General features: G+C 53.9%; 1 protein-coding gene across 1 annotated transcript; it reads left to right on the forward strand.

Annotated features, from left to right (window-relative positions):
* The first annotated feature begins 4,691 nt into the window (after window positions 1-4,691).
* Window positions 4,692-22,360, forward strand: TFAP2E (transcription factor AP-2 epsilon). Its single transcript, XM_004740813.3, has 7 exons — window positions 4,692-4,718; window positions 5,019-5,492; window positions 5,866-5,917; window positions 17,194-17,416; window positions 18,751-18,869; window positions 19,381-19,522; window positions 21,209-22,360. The coding sequence occupies exons 1-7, from the start codon at window positions 4,692-4,694 to the stop codon at window positions 21,489-21,491; spliced, it is 1,320 nt and encodes a 439-aa protein (XP_004740870.2). The 3' UTR covers window positions 21,492-22,360.
* Window positions 22,361-24,403: the final 2,043 nt, after the last annotated feature.

Raw genomic sequence — 24,403 nt, forward strand, 5'->3', positions numbered from 1 at the left:
CCTGCGGCGGTGAAGATGGAGAAAATATAGGTAGGAGTTAGTTAATAGGGCTTGGTGATTAACTGGAAGTGAGGAGGGATAAAGAGCCCTCCTGGATACCTGATCTGGGCCACTAAGTGGATAATGGGGCCATTCACTGTCACCGGGAACACTGGGAAACAGGTTAATGCAAAATATAAACTCAATATGGTAAATGGTGAGTTTGTGCTGCGTGTGGAACAGCCAGGCATCAGTTGCTTTCTGCAGTCGAGCTCAGAGCGGTCTGGGTGAGTGACAGATTTGGGAGTTGGCAGTGTAGAGTCTTAAAGTCATGGGAGTGACGGAGATCATCTAGGGAAGTAGTAAGAGAAGGGAAGGGCCCAGAGCAAGTGGCCACCTATGGTCCCAGCTCTCGAAATACTCTCCCTCCCGAGATGGAGGAGCCAAACCCTGCAGAAAGGCTTATAACAAAAGGCAGACTGAGCTCTGTACTTTAGTGAGGGATGGTCAGAGAGTTCTGGGCTCCTGAATGGGGGGAGGGGCTAGGCTAACTTTGTAACAAGACGAAGCTTGCTTTTGGTAATTCAGGTGCGAGAAAGGGCGACCTGAGCTGCAGTTGTGAGATAGAACCACCAGGTGGCGCCTCAGCATCTCCTTGTGCCAGATGCTCCCCCACTCGGCAAACACCCAGCCAGGCGCAGAGCAGATTGCCAAAGGCGGGGAGGAGGGTGGCTGTGTCAATAAAGGAGGCAGGCCTGAGTTTTTTCTTAATGTCAAATCCAAATGCAAGCTTGCTTTTTGAAAAGAGAGGGAAAAACTTGAGACCGGGAGAAGAGCAATAGGATGTGTCTGAACATGAGGACAATACATGCCCTGTGTTCTCATGTGTATGTATGTTTCCCAAGAGTGTCTCTAGGTATGTCGTATGCCCCACGTGCCCAGGAGAGTCTGCATGTGTATCCCTGTGCACATCCCAGGCCTCCACGTGTGCATTCCTGTCCCAGAGAGAGCACAAGCTGCAATGCCCACTTCCATGCCTCAGAAAGTGAGGAGTCCCTTGGCCCTGAAAGAGAAGAGCAACAGAGTCTGCAGCCATAAGACCCTGTAGGTTTTAGAAGCCCCCAAAGCAGTCGCAGGTCACGAACATCCATCTCCTTAGTAGCCATAAGGAAAATCATTTATCAGATGATCTCCTCAGAGTATACGTGGTTTCTCTGTCTACCTACCCGGGGTCATGCTCACATGGAAGCTTCCCAAAAAGACTCCTCAGTCAGCTGAGGAATTCACAAACTCATGCATTCATCATTTTTTTAATAAGTTTCCACTGAGCACCTGCCATGCTCCCAAACCAGTGCAGGACACACTCTGTCTCTCCTTGCATCTTCTTAAAGAATACTTCGTGAGGCAGAAAGGAAAAACCAGTTGCAGCTGGAATGCTGGTTAGGGTGCTGACACTTTTTTCCCCCTGAAGATGGGCCATGAGGAGCCTCAGGAGAGTTTTCAGCAGGAAGGTTACATGGTTCCCTCCCTTTTACCGCTAAGTAGCATGGGAAGTGCGTCATCAGGATACTGAACGAAGGCAGGAGACCAGGTAGGGGGTTGTTGTCATGGTCTAGACAGTAGTTCTCAAACCTTACTGAGCTTCTGAGTCATCTGATGAGTATTGAAACAGACTTTCAGTCCCCACATTCAGGGTGAGGCCCAAGGAGTAGCACTTGTAACAAGGTTGCGGAGTCTATAGGTGATACTGGCCCAGGAAACACACTTTGAGAACCACTGGTCTATGAGAAAGACTATGGGACCCTAAAAAGGGCTGACAGGGGACGGGGAGAGATGTGTAAGGGTTAGAAATGACAACACTCCATGACGACTGGTTTACAAAGGTGAAGGGAAGGCCAGAGTCTGGGATGACTCTGTTTTCCATTTGAGGGACAGGGTACCATGTACGAGCCCAGAGAAGAAGCAGGTTGAGGTGGGTGGCGGGGGTGGAGGGGATGTCGAGTTCGCTTGTGGACTTGGAAAGTTTCAGATGGCTACAACGAGATGCCTGAAGGAAATACTCCCCGGCAATTGCATTTGTGGGTCTGAATATTTAGGGAGGGATGCAGACTGGATAGAACAAAGTTGAGAGATAGAACAAAGTTGAGCAGACTGTCCTTAGGAGACAGTCTGCTAGTCTGCTAGCTGACTAGCAGACACTAAAGTCGTAAGAATGAACTCACTCACTCGTGAAGAGTGCAGACAGGAAGAAAAGGCTGAAACTTCAACCCTGAGGAAGAAAAACCAACATGAAGGATGTGGCTGAACAATGAGCTAGAAAAGTAAGCTGAGGAGAGTCAGGGTAGAAAGGAGGAGAACCAGGCAAGAAGGGAGTGTCTCAAGCTGCAGCAGGGTAGAGTGAGAAAATCCACAAAAGCCACTGGACAGGCAGCCTGTCCTGTCATTCTGGCCTTCCCCAGCCAGAATCCTGCTGGAGAGAGAACGGGATCCCCAGAGCTGGGCACAGGCAACGCTGGCCTTGCCACTCCTGGACTTCCCCCAAAGGGTCCACCAACCTGCATGCCATGTACTAACCCACATACACCTGTCCTAGAGCCTCACCACTGAATTTGAGGATGGAGGAGAAGGGGTCTCGTCACTCACACATCTACATATCCAGACACACACAAACACACTCCGGACCTCTGGTCTGTCCTGGGCACGGAGGCAGCAGCTCTACCCAGCTCTGCTTCTTTCCCCACCCTAGCTGGTGGTTCCAGCCTCCAAAAAGTTCTTAGTGATGTTGCTGCTTCCAGCCTCCTCCCCTTTTCCCCATGGTCCCCCAGACTGAGATGACTCAGACCTGAGTTCTGCCACTGCCTCTGGGATACCCCCACTCAAGTCCCCTCCACATACATACCATGGGTCAATCCCCCTCTCTTCTTAACCTACCTGTGCATCTCCAATTTTCTTTTCTCAACATCTGCTTCCCCAGAAAGGGGCCTCAGAAAACATCCAGTCCTCTCTGAGTCACCCTGCTTTGTTGCCACTGTTGTTGAAGTTGCAGGAACTGAGGTCAGAGGCGAGGAGGGACTCGCCCAGGGGCACAGGTTGGTCAGAGTGAGAACTACATCTGTAGGCACCTGAGGGGTAGGCAGTACAGCACAGAGAGAGGCTGTAGGCAGACCACCCTGGCTCTGCCACTTCTCTGGCTGCTGGCTGCTCCATGATGATGTTGGCCAAATCCATTCACCTACCTCCCTGTGCCACATCTTCCTCACCAGAGAGCATGACGGTGAAGCAACCCAGTACTCACCAGGTACTTAACACAGAACACCGCACACTCTGTAATAAGTACTTGCTGTGATTATTTCAGAATTCTATGTTTTTTTATCTGAGCATCTTCTCGCCTTTTTTTTTTTTTAAACATCTTCCTTCTGCTTTTTAAATTCCTATTCTTCTTAGTATTCCTCTCATTCCCTTTCTTTAATCCTTGATCCTGCTTCTGCGGCAGGGGGGCAGAAGAGGAGAGGGTTGGGTTTTGGGAGAAAGGTGGATGACTGAAGGGACGGGAATGTCCTTGGGAGACAGCCAAGCCTGCCATGGTAACCCGCAAACACACAGCCTGCACATGTCAGGGTGCTGACTGCACACCATCCATATGGGGCATTTAGACATACCTTCACCCAACAGTCTCTCATGTGTGTGTGTGTGTGTGTGTGTGTGTGTGAGACAGACCTCCACTCAGTCAGCCCAGGCTCTCCTGGCTTCAAAAACATCTGGAGTCCTTTTCTGGTGGAACCCTTGCCCAATTCCCAGCTGGACAACCCTCTTTGTTGGTGTGTCCAGCTACCTCAGACCCTTGCTTAGCACTGGGAGTTATCAGCCCCTGGAGAAGGCTGAGTGAAATGCGCACCTTTAGAGGGTCTTTGATCCAGAAACATTCAGAAAGACTGTAATGGCTCTCTATGTGTGTATGGCGCGTACACACATCACACGCTGACACATGTGTGCACATGAGCCAGTGGGCTTGGGTCGGCAGCTCTCAAACTTCTTCCACATTGACGATGGCCCATCCACAGTCCGGTGAGGGGGTCAGTGAAAGGACTGATACCCATTTTACAGACTAGGAAGCTGAGGATGAGAAAGAGTAGTGCCTTGCTCAAAGGCAAATAAAGGCGGTAGCGCTGAGATTCAAAACCACCATCCCTACATCCTAGCCTCCAATCCTTCTCTGTTTCACCGCAGCTGGAGCTTTGAGCCCAGAAGGCGGCTCAGACCAGCGGGGGTTGGATTCACGCCCCGCTACCCACCCCACGGGGTCGCGCCAATGCCACGCCTCCCCTTGAACCATCGCTGGAGAGAAGGGAGAAAGCGGCCACAGCGTGTCTCTTTAATGCGCGCCCCGGAGGCCCAGCGCGCCCCCGCCACTATAACTGGAGTGCATGGAGAGGGCTGCGCTCAGAGGAAGGAGGGCGGGCGCTGGGCACCCGTTGACCGACTTTCCCAAGTGCGATCTGCGCCCGTCCGGCCCACGTCCCGCCCCCATGGACCTGCCCCGGGGCGCCTACAGCTGAGGACCCGACGCCCGCCGGGCTGCGGGCCGGGCTGCACCCCGCCGCCCCAAATAGCACCCGCGTGCTGTACAGGATCCCCGCGCCTCTTCCCGCGGAGCTCGCCGTCGGGCGAGGGCTCAGCCGCCGCCACGCCCCGCGCCCCGCGCCACCCGCCCCATGCTGGTGCACACTTACTCTGCCATGGTGAGTAGTCTAGGGGCGCGGGATCGGGGAACCCGAGCGCCCGGACCTGCCGAACCTCCACCTCCAACGAAATCTCGGCAGGAGGGGGCCGCAGGGACTCCGCCAGCTGCGAACCGTGAGGGTGCGCACCGGACACCCCTATCCTAGCTCGAGGCTCCCGCGCCCGCGGGCTCCTCCGAGCTAGACCTCAGGCCCGGGCAGGACGGCAGCCGGATCCCCGAGAGCTGAGGACGGTCCTCTCGGGGACCGGGGTCGTTCAGCTACCAGCGGGTCGCCTAACGCGCCCCTCTCCTTCCCCAGGAGCGCCCCGACGGGCTGGGCGCAGCGGCTGGCGCGGCCCGCCTGTCGTCTCTGCCCCAGGCGGCCTATGGGCCGGCGCCACCGCTCTGCCATACGCCAGCCGCCACCGACTTCCAACCACCCTACTTCCCGCCGCCCTACCCGCAGCCGCCACTGCCCTACGGCCAGGCGCCCGACGCCGCTGCCGCCTTCCCGCACCTGGCCGGGGACCCGTATGGCGGCCTCGCGCCCCTGGGACAGCCGCAGCCTCCACAGGCCGCCTGGGCCGCGCCCCGCGCCGCCGCCCGCGCCCATGACGAGCCACCGGGTCTGCTGGCGCCGCCCGCCCGCGCCCTGGGCCTCGACCCGCGCCGCGACTACGCCGCCGCGGTTCCCCGGCTCCTGCACGGCCTAGCCGACGGCGCGCACGGCCTGGCAGACGCACCCCTCGGCCTCCCTGGGCTGGCGGCGCCGCCCGGCCTAGACGACCTGCAGGTGAGGCCCGAACGGTCCGGGATGGGCCAGGACCGGCCGCGGGGATTTAGGACTCTAGCTGGAGGCACGGTGACGAAGGCGGGCGTCCCACTCGTCTCTCACCCTGCCACCTCTCACTCATGACTCCGAGGAGGAGCCCAAATCTGGGTTACATGCTGCCTGTCCATTCAGGCGGCCTGGCACTGAGTCAGTGCGTGGTGCCTGGAGGGCGGCAACCCCTGGTGGAGTCCTGGCCCTGCCTGTGGCTGCCTCAAGGGTAGGTGGAGAGCACTGGGCCTAGCGGACAGGACCAGGACCAGCGACTGCAGGGACTTGGGAAGTGACAGGGGACTAGGTCCATAAGCCCCCTTACCACTGCCTCTCCTATTTTCAGGCCATGGATGAAATGGGAATGAGTCTTCTGGACCAGTCCGTAATCAAGAAAGGTAAGGAACAGCTGCATCAGCCAGGGCAGAACTGGGGGAGATGGTGCAGGCTCCCCTCACACGGACCTGTTTTCTTCCCTGTGGAGCTTGCTTCCTCTGTGTCGCTGTCTTCTAGCCATTAGAGGGGCAGCAGAGGCTGGGGTCCTGGCCAGAGCTTGAGCAGAGGGGCAGGTTGATGTGTTGGCCCTAGGGCCTGCCGTCTGGGGTGGGCTGAGCCCATTGGACTCATTCTGCAGCAGACCCTCTGTGTGGCTTGGCCTTTTCCTACCAAGGGGAGGGTGTTCTTGTAGCTCTGGAAATAATTTGCAGAACGAGTTAAACTACTTTCCTGTTTTCTAAGAGGTGGGAAAGGGTGTGCAGTTCCCATGGGTTTCCTTAAATGATTTCCACATTACGGTGCCTTACCATTTCTTAAACAGGCAAGATTTCCTTCCCCGAAGGACCTTGGGGTCAATTAATGGGGGGGGGGATCAAGTTTCCCCCAGGGAATTTTCTATCCTTGCAGGAGCCTCTTTCCACATTTAGGGTTGCAGGAGTTGGTATGTGGATATCGTGTGTTAGTCTGAGTATAGGAGGGTCAGGACCTGCCTGATCCTGGATGTCCTGTGTGAGTTCAGGGTCCATACATGTCTGGTATGTTCCTTTCCTGGGTGTCTTTCTGGTATTTCTTGGCGTGTAAGTGTGGTCCTGTTGCTGGGCGTGCAATGCATATCCACTATGTTGGTGTATATTTCTGAGTGTTTGGGAGTCTGTGTGAGTGTGTGTGTGTGTGTGTGTGTGTGTGTCAGGGTCTTTGTGTCCTGGAATTTGTTCTCTGGTTCTGAGGATCTCTGAGTATGCAAGGATCAGTTCCTGTGTGTTTTGGGAGGGTGTTTGTGTCTCTGCACTAGTAGGAGCCACGGGTTTGAGACCTGCCCTCCACTGGATTTTCCAGCTGGAGGACCAAATTCTAGACATGCCAGGAAAAGGTGAGAAGGAGAGAGATTGAGATACAGAGGCAGAGGGGTCCAGGCTTTGGGTGGGCTCCTTAGATTTGGGGCCAGTGCCCCAGGAGGAACTTGGTGACACACACAAGCTTGTGGTGCCTGAGGCAGGCACAGCTCCTGCAGGATTTGGCTCCAGCCATTTTTCAAGAGTGAACTCAAGTCCAGGCACTGTTTGGACTCCACACGATCTCACAGCGTTCTCACGGGAGACTGGGACTGAGGCTGGGGTGTGGCGGCGGGCTGGGGGCTGGACTTCTAGGAGTGGGACTGGGTTACTAGGGCCTGAGAGTTAGTCGGACAGCCTAGAATGTGTGGGGAGTAAGAAGAAGGGACAAGCTTCCCGGAACTTAGGGGAGAGCCTCCAGGTGTTGGGCTGTGTCACCTGGGGATGTGGATGTGGAGAGGAAGCCCAGAACTGGCCTCCTGGAGTAGTCACTGCTGCCTTGGCTTAGTGGACTTTTTGGACCCCGTGGGAAAGCAGAGCTCTGTCTGCGGTTGGCAAGAGCCTGCCCCTGGGCTGCGTCCACCAGGAGATATGATCATGGTCCCCGCCCCCAGTTCCGGACTCCTGCCCACGCTGGCGGGGGCTGGGGCGGGTTGCGGGATCTGCTAGGCTCACTGACTCCCTGGAGGAGGCCGGACTCCCGCCTTCGGGGTAGGAGCTTGGGAACCTCTGCCCGGGGGAAGAGTGAAGGATCAGCTGGGGCTCTGAGCACCTTAAATTCCAATCCCCAGGCCAGAGCCAGCACTGGGAACTGGCTGCGAGGAGGCGCTGAAATTGCCCTGAGTTGGTTTCTCTCAAAGGACATCAGCTGTCCTAAGTTCTGGGTCCTAGGTGTGCGCCGGAATCCCCAACAGCGGTCCCAGGACCACAGTGAGGGCAGTCGGGGGTGTCGCGAGTGCGGCCCGCGGGGCCCGGCGGGGCTGATGTGGGCGCTGGCGCTGCGCTGGGCGTCCCGGGCGCGGGCGCGGGGGCGCACACCGGCCGTACCGCGGTGCCAGCCTGTCGGTGGCCGAGCGCCGCGAGATGGAGCGCGGGGACCTGGGTGCGCCACCCTGGACGACGAGTCACAACCTGGAGCGCGGCGGCAAAGGACCAGGGGTGCAAGCTCCAGGCTTCCTGCGGAGGGAAGCGCCTGGTTCGCTAGCCGCGAGCTCGGCCTTCCACCCGCGCGCCGCGCCTTCGGGAGGAGAGAGGGTTAGTACTGGCGCTTTCGAGCTTCGCAAACGCCGAGGCAGAGCTGATGATCCCCGAAGGTCCTCGCCTAAGGGGCCGCATGGACGAGCGACAGCGCGGAGCCGCTGCGGCTAAGCAGGTGCGCCGGCCGGAACCCGGCGCGCAGCGGGCAGTTTTCGCCTGGGATTTGCGCCGTCACTGCGGAACTCGGTGTGGATTAGCGTCCTTCTTCGGCCTCAGGCCCTTCCGATGACATCGAGAGCCCCTGTAAGATCCTGAAGCCCTCTGGCGCCCGCCGGAGGTAGTAGGGGACCCAGCGGCCCCCGTGGACCCTGGAATGATAGGAAGTCATTTTGGGCTCGCTGAAGCATCCGATTCCTCCAGCAGCTCCAGGCCCTGGCGGGAGGGACAGCTGAGGTTGAGGCCGGGCAGTCGAGGCCCTGGGTGCGAAATCGCAGCCACCCCGGCCCTACCCCTGAAGCCGTCTTCCTATCGCAGATGTATCGCCAAAGAGGGAAGCCTGGGAGCTCTCGAGGGTCCCGACCTTGCTTATAAAACTTTCCATATTCCAGGCACTTACTTGTCCTGGGGAGAAGGGAAGCGAAGCCTCTGCCCCGCTGTACACTTCCCTGTCGGCTGCCCCTTGCAGCCACGGAGTGAGGCCGGAGGCGGCAGATGGAGCCGAGGCGGACCCAAGGAGAGGCCGGAACCCTCCATTTTCTGCCCACGTTTGTTACCTCCAGTTTCATAACCTGCCCCAGGAGCACGGAAAGCAAGCGGGACTGGTGGGGGACACACACCTGGATGGGAATATTTTCTAGCTGAGAAATGTGGTGAGGGGGATCGGTACTGGTCGTGTGAGAGCTCAGAGGAGGATAGCAGAGTGCCTGAGTCTGGGGGCTTCCTACAGGAGAGGTTAGGACGGTCTTGGCAGGTGTTCCATGGGTGCTGGTTGAATAAATGAGTGATGGTTTTTGAGGTCTGAGCACACCGGGAGAGAGGTTGTAGAAAGGTTGTAGAAAGGGCAGAGCTATTTTCACCACCCTAGGCACAGCATGTGCAAACGCCCTCCACTGCGGAAAAGCCAGCTACCTTACAAAGGTTAAAATCTGCCGGGGTTTCAAGTTCTGCAGCCACAGCTGGAGGGAAGGGGTTCGGGGATGAGAACTGAGATCAATCACTCCTCCTCTGGGGAGAGTGGGTGGTTGCCTCGTTGGGGGCGGGAAACATCCCCTTTGTGTAGCCCTGTGGTCCAACCTCAGGGTCTCCAGGGCACCCTCTCGCTGCTCAGCTTGGCTCTAGGGAAAGAAAGGGAGATGGGGAGGGTCTGGGCTTCCCAGTGAATCCCTGCAGGCCAGGCCTCTGGTGAGTGAATGAAGTACTCACCTCTGAGACAAAGATTATATAAATAATATCTATATATTTTAAAGATTTATTTATTTACTTTAGAGAGGGAGGGAGAGAGAGAGAGAACGTTCATATAGCAGGAGGGAGGGGCAGGGGAAAGGGAGAGAATCCTCAAGGGACTCACGGCTCAGCACAGCACCCCCGCAGGGCAGAATCCCAGGAAATCATGACCTGAGCTGAAATCAAGAGTCAGACACTTAACCAACTGAACCACCCAGGCACCCCAGGTAAATAATGTATCTGTTTTTTGTGGGTTTTTAAAAGATTTTATTTATTTATTTGACAGAGATCACAAGTAGGCAGAGAGGCAGGCCGAGAGAGAGGGGGAAACCGGCTCCCCGCTGAGCAGAGAGCCTGATGCAGGGCTCGATCCCAGGACCCTGGGATCATGACCTGAGCCAAAGACAGAGGCTTTAACCCACTGAGCCACACAGGTGCCCTGTAAATAATGTATCTTAGTGCAATACTTTAGTATAAGAAGTACTGCCAAAAATCCAGAAGAAACAAAAATCAAGGTTTTACATAATGAGAGGATCTGACCCAGCACTTCTACATGCCTCCCCAGAGACTGAAAACCCAGTACCCAAGCAGATAGGGTTTGGATGATAGCTGAGGGCCACATAGGACAGGAGAGTGAAGGTTAGTTAGTGGGAAGGAAACTTCACCAGCAGGCCCCACGAAGGGCGGGCGACAGAGAGGCTCAAGTGGGCTGGGAAGGTCTGCCTTCCTCGAGCCGCTCCCCTCCCCCGCTCTTGGCCAGCGTACCCCAAGTGTAGGCTAAAAACACCATGTGCATCAGAATCCCTTAGAGGTGCTTATTTAGAAAATGCCAGATTTGGGGCGCCTGGGTGGCTCAGTGGGTTAAAGCCTCTGCCTTCACCTCAGGTCATATTCCCAGGGTCCTGGGATCAAGCCCCACATCGGGCTCTCTGCTCAGCAGGGAGCCTGCTCCCTCCTCTCCCTCTCTCTCTCTGCCTGCCTCTCTGCCTACTTGTGATCTCTGTCTGTCAAATAAATAAATAAAATCTTTAAAAAAAAAAAAAAGAAAAAAGAAAAGAAAAAGAAAATGCCAGATTTCATGGGCACCACTCCACATCTACTGAATGAGAGTCCCTGAAGTATGGCCCTGGAACTTGCATTTCTTAACAAATTTATTGAATTAAAATGTACAGATCTTAAAAAATCACCCATTTAAGAGTATGATTCAACGATTTTTAGTAATTTATAGTTGTGTAGTCATTACCACAATCAGTCTTTTTTTTTTTTTTTTAAGATTTCATGTATTTATTTGACAGAGAGAGAGCACACAAGCAGGGAGAGCAGGAGACAGAGAAGCAGGCTCCCAGCTGAGCAGAGAGCCTGACATAGGGTTCGATCCCAGAACCTTGGGATCATGACCTGAGCTGAAGGCAGACGCTTAACAGACTGAGCCATTCAGGTGCCCCTTCCACAATCATCATCCCCTAAAATTCCTCCATTCCTATTTGTAGTTAATTCTCATTCCCACCCCCAGCCTTAGGCAACCACTGATCTGCTTTCTTTCTATATATTTGCATAATCCGGACATGTTATATCAATGGAATAAATAAAGATGCCCACAGGTGCATCTCTCCTTTTACTCAGCATAATGTTTTCGAGGTTCATCTGTGTCGTAGCAGGTGTGAGTAGCCCCCTTTCTTCGTGTTGCTGAGTAGGCCTCTACTGCGCGCTTGAAACACATTTTGTGTATCCATTCGTCAGCTGACGGACACCTGGGTGGTGCCCACTTTTTGGCTCCTGTGAATAATGCTGCTCCAATCATTCGCATACATGTCTTTGCGTGGACGTGAGTCCTCATGGCTCTTAGGTCAATTCTGGGGGATGAAATTGCTGGATGTTATGGTAAGTTTGTGTTTAATATCTTAAGAGCCTGGCATGCGGTTTTCTAACGGGACTGTTCTGTTTTACATTTCTACTAGCAACAGCACGAGAGGGTTCTTCACCTACTCTTGATGATGTCTTATCTTTTTCTTTTTTTTAAAGATTTATTTATTTATCTTAGAGAGAGGGAACCAAGGAGCACAAGTGAGAGGGACAGAGAGAGAGAGAATCAGATGCCCCTCTGAGCGCGGAGCCTCACTTGGGGCTCCATCCCAGGACCCATGAGATCACGACCCAAGCCAAAACCAAGAGTCGGACGCTTAACCGACTGTGCCACCCAGGCGCCCCAGTATTGTCTGTCTTTTTAACGATAGCCCTTGTGGTAGTACCTCAGTATGTTTTGATTTGCATTTCCCTAATAACTAATGATGTTGAGCACTTTTTCACGTGCTTATTACCCACCCATTTGTCATTTTTAGTGAGCTATCTATTCACATATTTTGACCTTTTTCCAGTTGGGCTGTTTATCTTATGATAGAATTACAAGAATTCTTTACATATTCTGGACATGCATCCTTGATCAGACATGTGATTGTCAAATGTTTTCTTCAAGCTGATGGTTTGTCTTTCAGCTTTTTTGGTAGTACCTTTGAGGTGCAAGGATGTTTGATTTTCCTGAAGTCCACTTTATCATTATTTTCTTTTGTGGATCATGCTTTTAGGGTTGAATCCAGGAACTCCTTCCCCAGCCCAAGAGCACAGAGATTTTTCTCCTATGTTTTCTTCTAGACAGAATTGAAATTGTAGTCAGTTTTCTGGGAGAATCTTTTGTACTCTCCCCAGATTCTGTAGTCAGACCGTTATCTACCACCTGTGGACGGAGTGTATAGACAAGTGTGTGGGTTTGTCTGACAGGTTGGACAACTAGGAGCTCTTGCATCTGTAGTGTCTTGGCTTCTGCTTGTGTAATGGAGGGGGGCAGGGGGAGGCAGTGGGGACCATTCAGCCCCAGGAATTCAGTCCCCCACTGGTGTGGGAGACAAACACCAGTGTCCCTGCTTTGCAGACTGTGCTAGTGTAATTCCTGCCTCCATGACTGTCCCTTTCTTGTGCCATCCACTTCTCTAACTTTGGGTCCCATTGCTCTTGCCATTGAGGGAAGAGGCTCTGAGGAAAAGGGGAAGGACAAGTGGGGCGTGGGGAGTGAGGAGGGAGCAGCAGAGTCTGTCCCTCCATATCCAGACATACGTCCACCTGTCATACACCTACACTTAGCAGCACCTATATTTGCATACCTTGGGCAAACACTCCGTGTTTAACTATATGGACAGGAGCAGGAGCCCTTGCAGGTACCCGTATGCATGTGGCCACATCCCTGCAAAACTCAGGGGGGCAGAAACTCTGTCTGCATGTATAGCTGGGGCCCAGTCTTGTTCAGTGAGTAAGTGTGCACATGCACAGTCTGGCCCTCAGTGCTCTGTCCATGACAGGCATTGCGGTGTGTGTGGTCATTTTTGTGATTCGCATTGATCTCTGTTTGCATGTGCACAAACAGCCTCATGCAGCCTTGGTCTCCCTCCCCTCATACAGAGCCTGGCCTCAGGGAGCACCTGGTTTGGGATGGAGGAGGCTGCTGGAGGAGAGAATTTTCTGTTCCTTCTGACTGCTTTCTCTGGCTAGGGGTCATGGGAAGGAGAATGGTCATTCTGCCCTTCTTTTTATTTACTTATTTTTTGAAAAACGATTTTATTTATTCATTTGACAGAGAGAGAGCACAAGCAGGGGGCGTGGCAGCCAGAGGGAGAGGGGGAAGCAGGCTCCCTGCTGAGCAAGGAGCCCGATGTGGGGCTCGATCCCAGGACCCTGGGATCATGACCTGAGCCAGAGACAGATGCTTAACTGACTGAGCCACCCAGGCGCCCCCCCCCCCTTTTTAAAGGCTTCTTTTTAGTTTTTTAATTCATCAATTTGTAGTTGTTCTTTTTTTAAAGTCAAGCTTGAGGTATAAATAACGTTACGCCTGCATTTATTTTACATTTTGACAAATCCAAACATACGGTCATGTAACCACTACGATATAGAGTAGTCCCATCACCCCAAAGAAGTGCCCTCCAGAGAGAGGGACAAGGGTGAAGAGGGAACCACATACAGGCCTGGGAGACAAGGAGCAGGAGGTGGGCATGGCTCCCGTTGTCTGTCTGTCTCGTGTCCCTGTGTCTGTTGAGTTAGGACGTCTCTGCCCCTCACTCTGGGAGGGGCTGGGACTAAGAAGCGGGCAGCGAGGCAGGGCGGAGCCGAGAGCAGCATCAGACACTGTTTCTGATTAAAACGTTGATTTTTGTCACCAGGTCTTTTTTACATTACTTTTTATTTTTCAAGATGCTGCCTTAAAGGAGCACCTTGGTCGTGTAGTCGGTTAAGCGTCCGACTCTTGTTTTCAGCTCAGGTCCTGATCTCCGGGTCGTGACATTGAGCCCAGAGCGGGGCTCGGTGCTGAGCGTGGAGTTGGCTTAAGGTTCTCTCTCTCTCTCTGCCCCTCCCCTCCTCAATGTATATTGCATTAAAATACTGTTTATCTTGCTTGCTGAGTTTTTGGTGCCTCCTTAGATTTTTGCCCCCAAGGCAAGTGCTTCACTTGCCTCCCCCTGGTTGGTCCTGCTCTGGGGACAGAGACTTGCCTGGGGTAGAATGTGTGCTCTTCATTCCCTCCACATTCTGCCCTTTTCCACTTCTTCCACTCGCCCCGTCCGTAACCTCTTGGCCCCTCTCTGGTACCCGAGCGGGGACCCAGGGAGGAAGGGCTGTTTTACTACCCATCGCTAAGACAGGGACGAGGTTCTCCCGATGCCCACCCTCTCCCCCAGTCTGGGCTGTGGGCCATCACTCTTCTGTCCATTTCAGGTCTCCACTCATTTATCCCACATGCACTGAGGCCCACTTGCGCTGAGTCCCTGCCCTCAAGGCCCACTCCTCGTTAATGGGGAAGACAGCGGTGGAATCAGACGTAAAGTGCGATGAGGTCAGGGCTAGAGGGTGAGAGGGGCTGGGGTCGTGGGCCTGGAAAGCAGCCAGGAAGCTTTGCACCAGTGCCCGGTGCCCACGCTGCGGCTTGGGGAGGACGGGCCTGCTCAGGAATACGGAGACAGTGAGCCCTTCTGTGGGGCCCAAAGAGCTAGCACCCTGGCATCCCCCACCCCAGGAGGCAAGGCATAGGTGTGGCCTATGCTGGCTTTTTAAATTTTTTTGAATCGGTTGCCAAGGTTTAAAAATCCTGAGTTCACAGAGAAATCCAGGATCCTGGTTTCATCAGCAAACAAATAACGCGGGAGTTCTGGCAATGTTGGTGTGTCCTGCATGGTAACCCCCAGCCAAGCAGCCGCCTCCTGTAGGGTGGCGCCTGCTCCCCACAGGCTTCCTCGTTACCCCTCTTAGAGGTCTAGAGCTGTGCTGTCCACGGTGGGAGCCACCAGCCACGTGTGGCTGTTGGGCACCTGAAATGTGGCAAGTCTGAATTTAGATGGGCTGGAGATGTAAAATAAGCATTGGAATTTGAAGGCTAAGTACAAGGGAAGAATGTAAAATAGCTCATTAATAATCTTTAAAATATTGATGACATGTTTCCACAATAGTATTTTTTGACACACTGGGGTAAATAAAATATGTTAAAATTAACCTCACGTTTCTTTTTACTTTTTTAAAATGGAGCTACCAGAACATTTAAATTTAAATTTATATTCTATTTATATATATAATGTGTGTGTGTGTATATATATACTATATATATAGTACATAGTATATATATAATATAGTATATTTCTGTTCATCAGAGCCTAAAGGACAGATGGGGGACCAGGCAAGAGGGGTAGGCAGCAGCCAGGACACAAAGTGGGCAAAGGAGAGCATTCCATGGACAGCGCTAGGATGACTAAGGATGTGAACTTCGGAGTCTGTGATCAGAGTTCAAGACCCATTTCCGCCTCCTGCTTGCTGTGCCATCCCTCTGAACCTCTCTGAACTTTTAGCTTCTCCAACTTGAAATGGGGATGGAGAACAGCATCTGCCTCACAGAGCTGTTTGTGTAAAACACTTTGGTGTACAGTTGGCACTCGCTGAAGGTTAGGCCACCTCGTCCTGGGATCTGATTCGAGGGACAGTGAGGGCCACGGATGGGTGTCAGTGTGGAGAGTGACGTGTTTCAGAAAGATCCTTTGGGGCGGGGCCAGGGAGACCAGCACAGAGCTGCCCCAAATTTCAGATGGGAAGTGAGTGTCTGTGCACGTGTAGAGAGAAGTGTCTGTAACATCTGGGGCCCGTGGAGAAAGGAGAGCCGCAGGACACAGTGACAGAAGGGATGTGGCGGGAGGGGGCAGCGTGGAGGGCATCACTGAGGTTTCCAGCCGGGAGGGTGGGATTCCACACATCCAGAGAAATCCAGGAAAAGCAGAGGGGCTCTGCCTGGCTGGGAACTGCAGGCCTTAGCTAACTTCTGTATTCCCGGCACACAGGGCTCAGCGAGTAATGGCTGAATGGCTGGAGGGCTCCTGCCTTTGAGACCGCAGTCCAGGGCTTGTTACTGGTTCTCCGTCTAGCAGCTGTGTGATCTCAGGCACACTATTTCACCTCTCTGGGCTTCAGTCTCCCCATCTGTAAAATGGGAATAGTAAACATAGCCCCCTCCCGGGTTGTTCCGTGGACTCAGTGACATGATCCGTGTAAAGTACATAGCACAGTAAGTGCCCAGTTAACTGCTGGTCTCTGGCTTCCCACTTAGTCCCTCCCGGTACAGACACACAAGGACTGCCTTCTCTCCTGCTCTCACTTCCTTGTAGGAAGAGAAGCCCAGGTGGAAGCAAGTACCTCGATTATTCTCTCCTCCCTTTGAGGCCAGGCAGGAGGATGGAGGTTAGACCACAGAAAGAACTTTCTTTAAGGGCCAAGAGTATCCAAGTGGGTTTGTTTTGTTTGTTTGTTTGTTTTCAAGTAGGCTCCACGACCAGCGTGGAGTCCAACACGGGGCTTGAACTCACAACCCTGAGATCAAGATCTGAGCTGAGATCAAGCGTCGGACACTTTACCGACGGAGCCACCCAGGCATTCCTCCAAGTGGGTTTTAGAAAATTAACTTCTCAGAGTCCCTTCCCTGTCCTACACAGATTAGCGGACTGAGAGCTCTTGAGCAGGGGCCTGTGGGGGTGTATCTCTTTATTCCTGTCTCTTTGAGCATCCCATAGTGACTCAGCATCCAGGGGGCCAGGACCAGAAGCCTAATGGGGCCATAATCTTCCTGCACCCAGGATGTGGGATCCCAAAGTCCCCAGGCCTTCACTGATCCGGGGGGGGGGGTGGCACGTGGGGGTCATAAGCAGGCAAGGGGGGCTGAGGACTCCTTGGGTTTGTGCAGACCTAGCTGGGCCCTGCGGCAGTGACCCAGAGCTCCTGCCTCCGCATTTGTGGCTCTCTCTTGGATTGCACTTGCCCAGACTCCAGGACTCTGCAGAGGCTGTTTGAGTTAACAGCGCACCAGCCTGACTCAGAAAAGGGAACCCAGGTGCAGGAGCCAGACTCCGGGTTGTTTCCACCACCCTGTTGGCTGAGTGGACTTGGGTGAGTCACGATAAACTCCGCGTGCCTCAGTCTCTTCCTCTGTACAGCAGGGACAGTAGAACTGTCCTCTGAGAGGCACTGGGATGGTTCGATGTGGCTGCATGCCCAGCATGTGGCTCGGTGCCCAGGACACAGTCAGCGCTTCCTCAATGCTCCCGCTCCACAGCTGGCCAGCGTCCGCGTCCTGCGGTCCCCAGCTCAGTGTCGTCTCTCTCCCCCTTGCCCTTGCTTCCATTCTGCAGTCCCCATCCCCTCCAAAGCCAGCAGCCTCTCGGCCCTCTCACTGGCCAAAGACAGCCTGGTTGGTGGCATCACGAACCCCAGTGAGGTCTTCTGCTCCGTGCCAGGCCGGCTCTCGCTGCTCAGCTCAACGTCCAAGTACAAGGTGACCGTGGGGGAGGTCCAGCGGCGACTCTCACCTCCCGAGTGCCTCAATGCTTCCCTGCTAGGCGGTGTCCTTCGCAGGTAGGACGGCCAGCCCACACAGTTTTCTGCCCAAATCCGTGTGATCATTTCAGACCTTCTCCGGGGCGCAGAGAGGGGCCCGCCTCACGCCAGGCCACAGCCTCCTCTCCATCTCTGTCTCCTTAGGGAATTGTGCATGTTCTGGGGGCAGGCCCTGGTCTCCAGCAGCTCCCACAGGTGTGTGGGCCTGGGGGTGGGGGTGGACAAAGAAGGCTGATCACAGAGAAGGGACGGAGGACTGACCTGTGCTGGGCTGGATGGGCCAGGCTGGGGCTGGTGAAGAGAGGGGGCCATCTTCCTCCTTTGCCCCAAGAACGGGACCCCAGGACCCAAGGCCCACTCCCTGCAGAACACAGGCCTCTCTGGTGTGTGTGTGTTTTGAGGTCTGTGGTTTGTCTTCATAGCTGGGTGTGCGTCTCTCTCTGTGCAAGTCCTAATGCCCTGGTGGGGGGTATTTGCACTTCAGGGCTAGGAGTCTTGATGTGTGTGAGGAGAGAGTGTGCGTGTGTGTGTGTGTGTGTGTGTGGTATAGGGGACAGTCAGGCGTATATATGTCTCCGTGAATGTGAGTTTCTTTTGTTGCATTGGCTAGAGTGTGTCCTCCTCTGTGTGATGGCGTGCACTTCTAGATATAGACATATGTGTGTTTATACGTCTGCAGCTCCGTGTCGAGGCTGCATTTGTGCAGGGGTGAGGTTGTCTCTATTCCTGGTCTCTTTGAACACCCCAGAGGGGCTTGTGTGAGTCCGCAAGTGTCTGTACATCTGTCCCTGGGATCCTGGCTCGGTGTGACCTGGGCTTCTGCACCCGTGTGTCCCTCGGAGCCTGAGTCTGCGTGTCTCTGTGTGCGTCTGACGATTGTGGTGTGTGTGTGTGTGTGTGTGTGTCCTTATAGCTCTCGGTGTGTGTTCGTCTGTGTGCCTCTTTATCTGTGTGTCCCTGGGCGTCTGTGTGTGTCCCTGTGTATCTCTGCATGTCAGGCTCTGTGTGTCCCTGGGTAGCTGTGTATGGCTTGGCTGGAGTGCTAAGGCACCTCAAGATTCTGGCCTATCCTTCCCTACCCAGGCTGTCCTTGCTGCTGTTGAGAGGATTAGAGGGAATTGAGTGGCTCTGGGAGCTGGGTGCTAGGCCCCCCCAACCCTACCTTGGCTACGAAGTCAGTGAGGTTAGAAGGAGATTGAGACGAGGCTGAAAGAGGCCCCAGAGCATCCCCAGGGCCAGACCCCAGCTTCAGCAGGGGCAGGTAGGGCAGCAAGGGCCTGTTGGGGCCACTTAGCCATAGGCTTCTTTCTTGTCTTCAGAGTGTGTGTCTGTCTCTCTCTGTGCACGTCAAGGGCCAAGTCCAAGAATGGGGGCCGCTGTCTGCGGGAACGGCTGGAGAAGATTGGGCTCAACCTGCCAGCTGGCCGTCGCAAGGCTGCCAATGTGACACTTCTGACGTCACTGGTGGAGGGTGAGTGAGGCCTGAGGGTGGGTGTGAGTGTGAGTATGCGGGGACCTGTGTCACCCAGTGGGGCTGTGTGACTGTCCCTAACACTGTCATGTATAAGGAAGGGGTGTATGTGATACACGTGTATAGTCTTCATGTGTCTGGGCATGCGCACTCGTTTGTGTGTGTGGGTTTGTGGAGGGTTGGAGAGGAGTGGCCAGTGTTTGGGTGGGGTGAAAGGAAGAGGGGGTGAGAGTCTCTTCCCTGGAGGCTGGGGACTCTGGGCTCGCTCATGTCGAGCCCAGGCTCTGGGATACACGGTGGGCTCAGCAGCCACCCATGAGCTTAGAGCTCATCCCCTAGGGTCCCAATGGAGGGCAGCGGGCTTGGGGCTGAGGCTGTGCTGGGAGGGAAACCAGAGGAAGGTATCTATAGGAGGGGGTGGGGTAGAATGACTCCCAGCCAGGGGGAGGGAGGTTCAAGGCCAGGCTCCAGACTCAAAGGTATTCAAGGCTCTGCCTCTCTTCTCCGGCAGGAGAGGCCGTGCACCTGGCCCGAGACTTCGGCTACGTCTGCGAGACTGAGTTCCCAGCCAAGGCAGCTGCTGAGTACCTGTGCCGCCAGCATGCGGACCCCGGGGAGCTTCACAGCCGCAAGAGCATGCTGCTGGCCGCCAAGTGAGTGAGGGAGCTCCGCGGGGGTGCCCTGGGGCACCGTGCACTAGGCACACAGAGGGGCAGCGTGGATGCACACACCGGGCAGGGGCACTGTGGACACCACTCAAGAGCACATGTGATGTACGAGAGGCACTGCATGTGCGCACAGTGAGGCACCACGCGGGGCCCACCATGGGGCACACGAGGACACGCGAACATACCTGGGTTCTGTGCATCAGCAAAACTGGAGTCACTGCCCTATGGCATCACCACCCCCATTCCCACCACGGTGGTCTTGCTCCCCATGCCCCCTCGCCTGAGCCTTGCTCCTCAGCCCTTTTGCTCTGTCCATTTCCATCAGGGCACCAGTGCTCACCCAGCCACAAGTTGGCCCTCCCTTATCCTTACTTCACAAGTGACCCCCTTCAAGTCCTGCTGGGGGCTCCCCCACTGCCCCTCCCACGCTGCCGCCTCAGCTCTGGCCTGCTGATCTCACTCCTGGACTTCATCCCAGGGCTCCCCTGTTCCCCCTGCCTTCCTGCACGTGTCCTTCTCCCCTGCCCAAGAATCTTCAGTGACTCCCCACCTGCCACATTGATTTTCAAGCTAGGTTCGCTGGGGATGCTTTAGGGCCTGTTTAATGAACTGGTATTCCATTCAGATTTAGTTTTTAGAAGAAAAGACAGAGAGAGGGAAGAAGAGGAAGTCTAGACTCCTTGGAGGGCCCCACAATCTGGCGAGCACAAACCCCACCCACTGCGACTGACCTTCTTGTGTCCCCCGCCCTCATGTCTGCTGCTTAGGACACCATCTGGTCCCCCATCTAAGGCAGTCCTAATGCAGTCAGATCCCACCTCCGCCCTCGTCCTCTGGGACTTTCTCAGGCTCCTGAGGCAGCAGAAGTGGAATTACAAACTCAAGGGACGGCCCTGTCTCATGGGACCTTTGAGGCTGTTCTTATCATTGCTGGAGAAACATATCCAGGGCAGGGCTCCCCTCACCCATGAGTCCTCTAACTCATCAAGACGTCCTGCGGCTCAGTCATGTGTAAAATGCTGACTGGGTTCCATGGCGATGCACAGGTGAGACAAGGGTACATCCTCCCGCCTGAGCCCCATGCAGGATGCAAAGAAACGGGTAATGGCCACAGACTGGAAGGAGAGCTCCCAGCTTCATCACCTGCACAGGCCGGCCGACCTATCTGAAACCAACTTTCGTATGTGATGAGGATGACGATGATTATGTAGGTTTGTTGTGAGGACTCAGATGAGGTGGCCAGTGCTTGGCACAGCCTTTAGGCCTCACTTCACGGTCACTGCCAGCATTGGTTCAGCAGGTCATTGTTCCCTAATTACTTCAAAGGCAAAGCTCTGTGAAGAATTGGGTGTTTGGGATGGGAGCGGCTGAGGGGATCGAGGCAAGTTTCCTGGATAACATAGGAGAGCTGGACTTTGAACGTGGTCAGGACATCCACAGGAAGAGACTATAGGGTATTGGCAAAGCCTGTTCACTAGCTGTGTGATATTGGGCAAGTCAGTCAGTGTCTCTGAATCAGCTTCCTTTTCTGTAGAATGGGTATGATCATCATTTGCAGACTATTGACAGGGTGAGCAATCATAAATACATAAACATTGTCACACACACAATAGGTCCTTCTCTAGGCTCAGACTTTTGTCCTCTAACCCCCACCCTCCTTTCCCCCACCAGGCAGATCTGCAAGGAGTTTGCAGACTTGATGGCTCAAGACCGCTCCCCGTTGGGCAACAGCCGCCCAGCACTCATCCTGGAGCCTGGAGTACAGAGCTGCCTGACACACTTTAGCCTCATCACCCATGGCTTTGGTGGGCCCGCCATCTGTGCTGCCCTTACTGCCTTCCAGAACTACTTGCTGGAGTCACTCAAGGGCCTGGACAAGATGTTTCTAAGCGGTACGGGCAGTGGGCACGGTGACACCAAGGCTTCAGAGAAGGATGCCAAGCACCGGAAGTAACTGTCTCCGCTACCTCATCCCAAAGAGGTTGCCAAGGCCTGAAGTGAGGCCTTAGTTCCTGGGAGTGGGCCCGAAAGGATTAAAAGGCAGAGCTTGTGTCAGGCCAGAAAGAGAACATTCATCCCAAGACCCCGGAGTGAGAGGTTGGAGAAGGGGAGGTGGCTTCTCTGTGGCTGTTTGTCGAGAAGGGCCCAGAGCTCTGCCGCGTGTGTGCAGTTTTCTGACCCTTAATTGCTGGTAAGTGCTTGGACAGGAATGGCACGGAGAAGCCTGGTCTTGAGGCTGAGCCCCGTGCATCAGGGTGCCTGGGCAGAGGTAGATTCTCCTAGAGGCTAAGGCCTTGATGTTTTTACTTATGGCTGGGGGGAAATTGTTAACAAACCAGACGTGTTGAGGAGATGGCATCCCTCACCCCAGCATCTCCGACCCCCAGAAAAGGGGTGCTGGTGAGAGGCCCCCGTGGGTCCTGGGACCATCCCACTTGGGGAGAAGTGGGCAGGGGAAGCCCTCAAGGGGCAAAGATAAAGCACACATTGCAGAACTTGAATCCAGGCTGCATGTCACAGTCCTCTTGCTGTCTGTCCTATTTATTTATGTATGTTGTAATTAAATTTGAAAGTCTAAAAATGTCGAATGCAACTTATTTATACCGAGTTGAGGATTCTTGTTTCATTGTTTTCTGCTTTACGCACCAAGATGTCCAGCTGGACCAAGACGGAGAGGGTGTGTTTGCTCACAAAGGGCTGGGGGAGGGTCAGGGGGCTTGGGGAAGAAAGATTATGTCAGAGATCATGAGGTTTTCACGAAGATTTTGTATTTGCTGTTGTTTCTCTTGACCCTATAATCGATGTACCTCTTTGGCTCTCCGACTTTTTCATTCTCTTAATAAAATTTTTTCACTGGATATAAAACCTCCCTGTCCTTCTTCAGCCCAGGCCTAGATTTGCCTCTCAAGTGGGGAGGGGCCTCTGAGGGAGAAATCATAGGAGGGGGCTGTGGGTACCAGGGTGTGTTGCGGGGGCTGCAGAGAGTGTATCTATCTGCTTCATCAGTGTGGCTGTCATCTCTCTCTGTGTGTGTGTGTGTGTGTGTGTCTGTGTCTGTGTGTGTGTTTAAGAGAAGTGGATCCCAGGTGTGTATGTGTACGCTTGGACTCGGCGGGCCTGTGTCTAAAAGTGTCCATCTAGCTGTGGGTCTATGTGATGTATTACCATGACTGTTGGTGTTGGGTCTGTATGTGTCAGTATGGATGCTGGTGACTGTGAATGTCCGGTGCTAGTCTGGCTGTCTTCTTAAGGATTTCATTCTTCAGGCAGCCTTTCCTGGATCCATCAGTGTCTCCTTCTCTACACAGCCATCTACTACATCACTCCCCGAAGCATTCCTGTTCTAGGGTCTATCACCTTACAAAACATAAACCTTCCCCCATTTATCTTCCTCAGTTCGTTTGTGAAAGATCAATACCCCTCTGCCTCCACGTCCTCCCCCCCCCATTCACTCTTCAACCCACTTCACTCTGGCTTCCATCCCCACTAGTCTATTGAAATTCACTCAGCAAGGTCACCAGTGGCCACAATGTCAAATACGAAGGCCTTTTTTGTGGGGTTAGCAGGCTCTGACATGACAGACAACTTTCTTTTCTGAAACACTCTTCTCTGGCTCCCAACATCCGGTTTTTCTGACCTCTCTGGTTCCAACTCTGGCTTCCTTCTCTACTTGACCTCTAAGTGTTGCCCTTCCTTGGGGGCACCTCCCTGATCTCCAGGCTGTGTGTGCGTTAGCCTGTCTGTCCGATGTCTCCACTGGACTAACGGGCATCTCAACTGTACATCCAAAATGCAGTATGACTCAGATTCTCCCATCTCGACCTCCTCCACACTTTCCCTCTGAGAACATGGCACCATCCTCCCCCAGCTGCTCAAGCCAGAAAGTGGGGGGTCATATTTCTTTCCCTACACCCCCTACACCCAATTCATCAGCAGACCCATCTTCATCTGTCTCCTCTGCCATGAACCTAGTCCTCGGGACTACTACAATAACCTTCCAACCGCTCTCGGTTTTGACTGTACACTCTCATACTAAGCCCTGCAATGACCCAGGCTTTGCCTACCTCCAACCTTATCTTAAACTATTCTCTTTCTGATTCCCTTTGAGCTTCCTGCTTGTACCTGCAATTACCACTTAGTCTTATGCTTCCAGGCAGAAGCACTCACTGTGCTCTTTGCCAGGAATGCTCTTCGGCCAGTTGCTTGCAGGTGTGTTGTCCAAGATGTTGAGTGTTTTGCACAAGCGAAGGGAACAAAAGGTCTAGCGATCATCTCCAGGGTAAAGGTCCAAAGATGTGACCTCTTTTCCCAAGAAGGTTCACTCCCTCATACTACCCATATAGAAGACAGAAGGGAGGGATGGCAGGAAGCATGTATGCTCTGCTTTGACCAAAGTCCTGGGCCTGGAAAGAGACACTCGACCACTAAAATTGAGACCTTGGGAAGTTGAGGGGATTAAATGAGATGACACATACAGCACTTAAACAATGCCCCACACATAGCAACAAGTCAATATAAGGCTGTAGGTATCTCTAAGGTGAGCAAGGAGGAAATTAGTTTATTACAAATGACTCGGTGGACAACTTTCCCTGTTAACCATGTAGTCTTAACCAAGTCCTATTTTAGAGATAAGAAAATTCTAGTCCAGTGTAACTTCTCTAAGGTCACAGAGCGACCAAGAGGAACGCATGCAGGTCTGTCTGATCCACCCCTCCATTCCCACTGCTCCCCATGCCCTCTGCAGAAGGGCTCCCAGATCTGAGTCCAGAGAGGGCAGTCCGTTGGGCCCCAAGGCTCTGGCCCTCCAGTCTACGGTCAAGATGGTAGCAGGAGAGGCAGGAGTTAGTGTGGGGAATGTAAGTGGCA

This window comes from Mustela putorius, unplaced genomic scaffold (assembly GCF_011764305.1).
Source record: "Mustela putorius furo isolate JIRA1106 unplaced genomic scaffold, ASM1176430v1.1 tig00003853_pilon_pilon_pilon, whole genome shotgun sequence".
NCBI classification, from domain to species: Eukaryota; Metazoa; Chordata; class Mammalia; order Carnivora; family Mustelidae; genus Mustela; species Mustela putorius.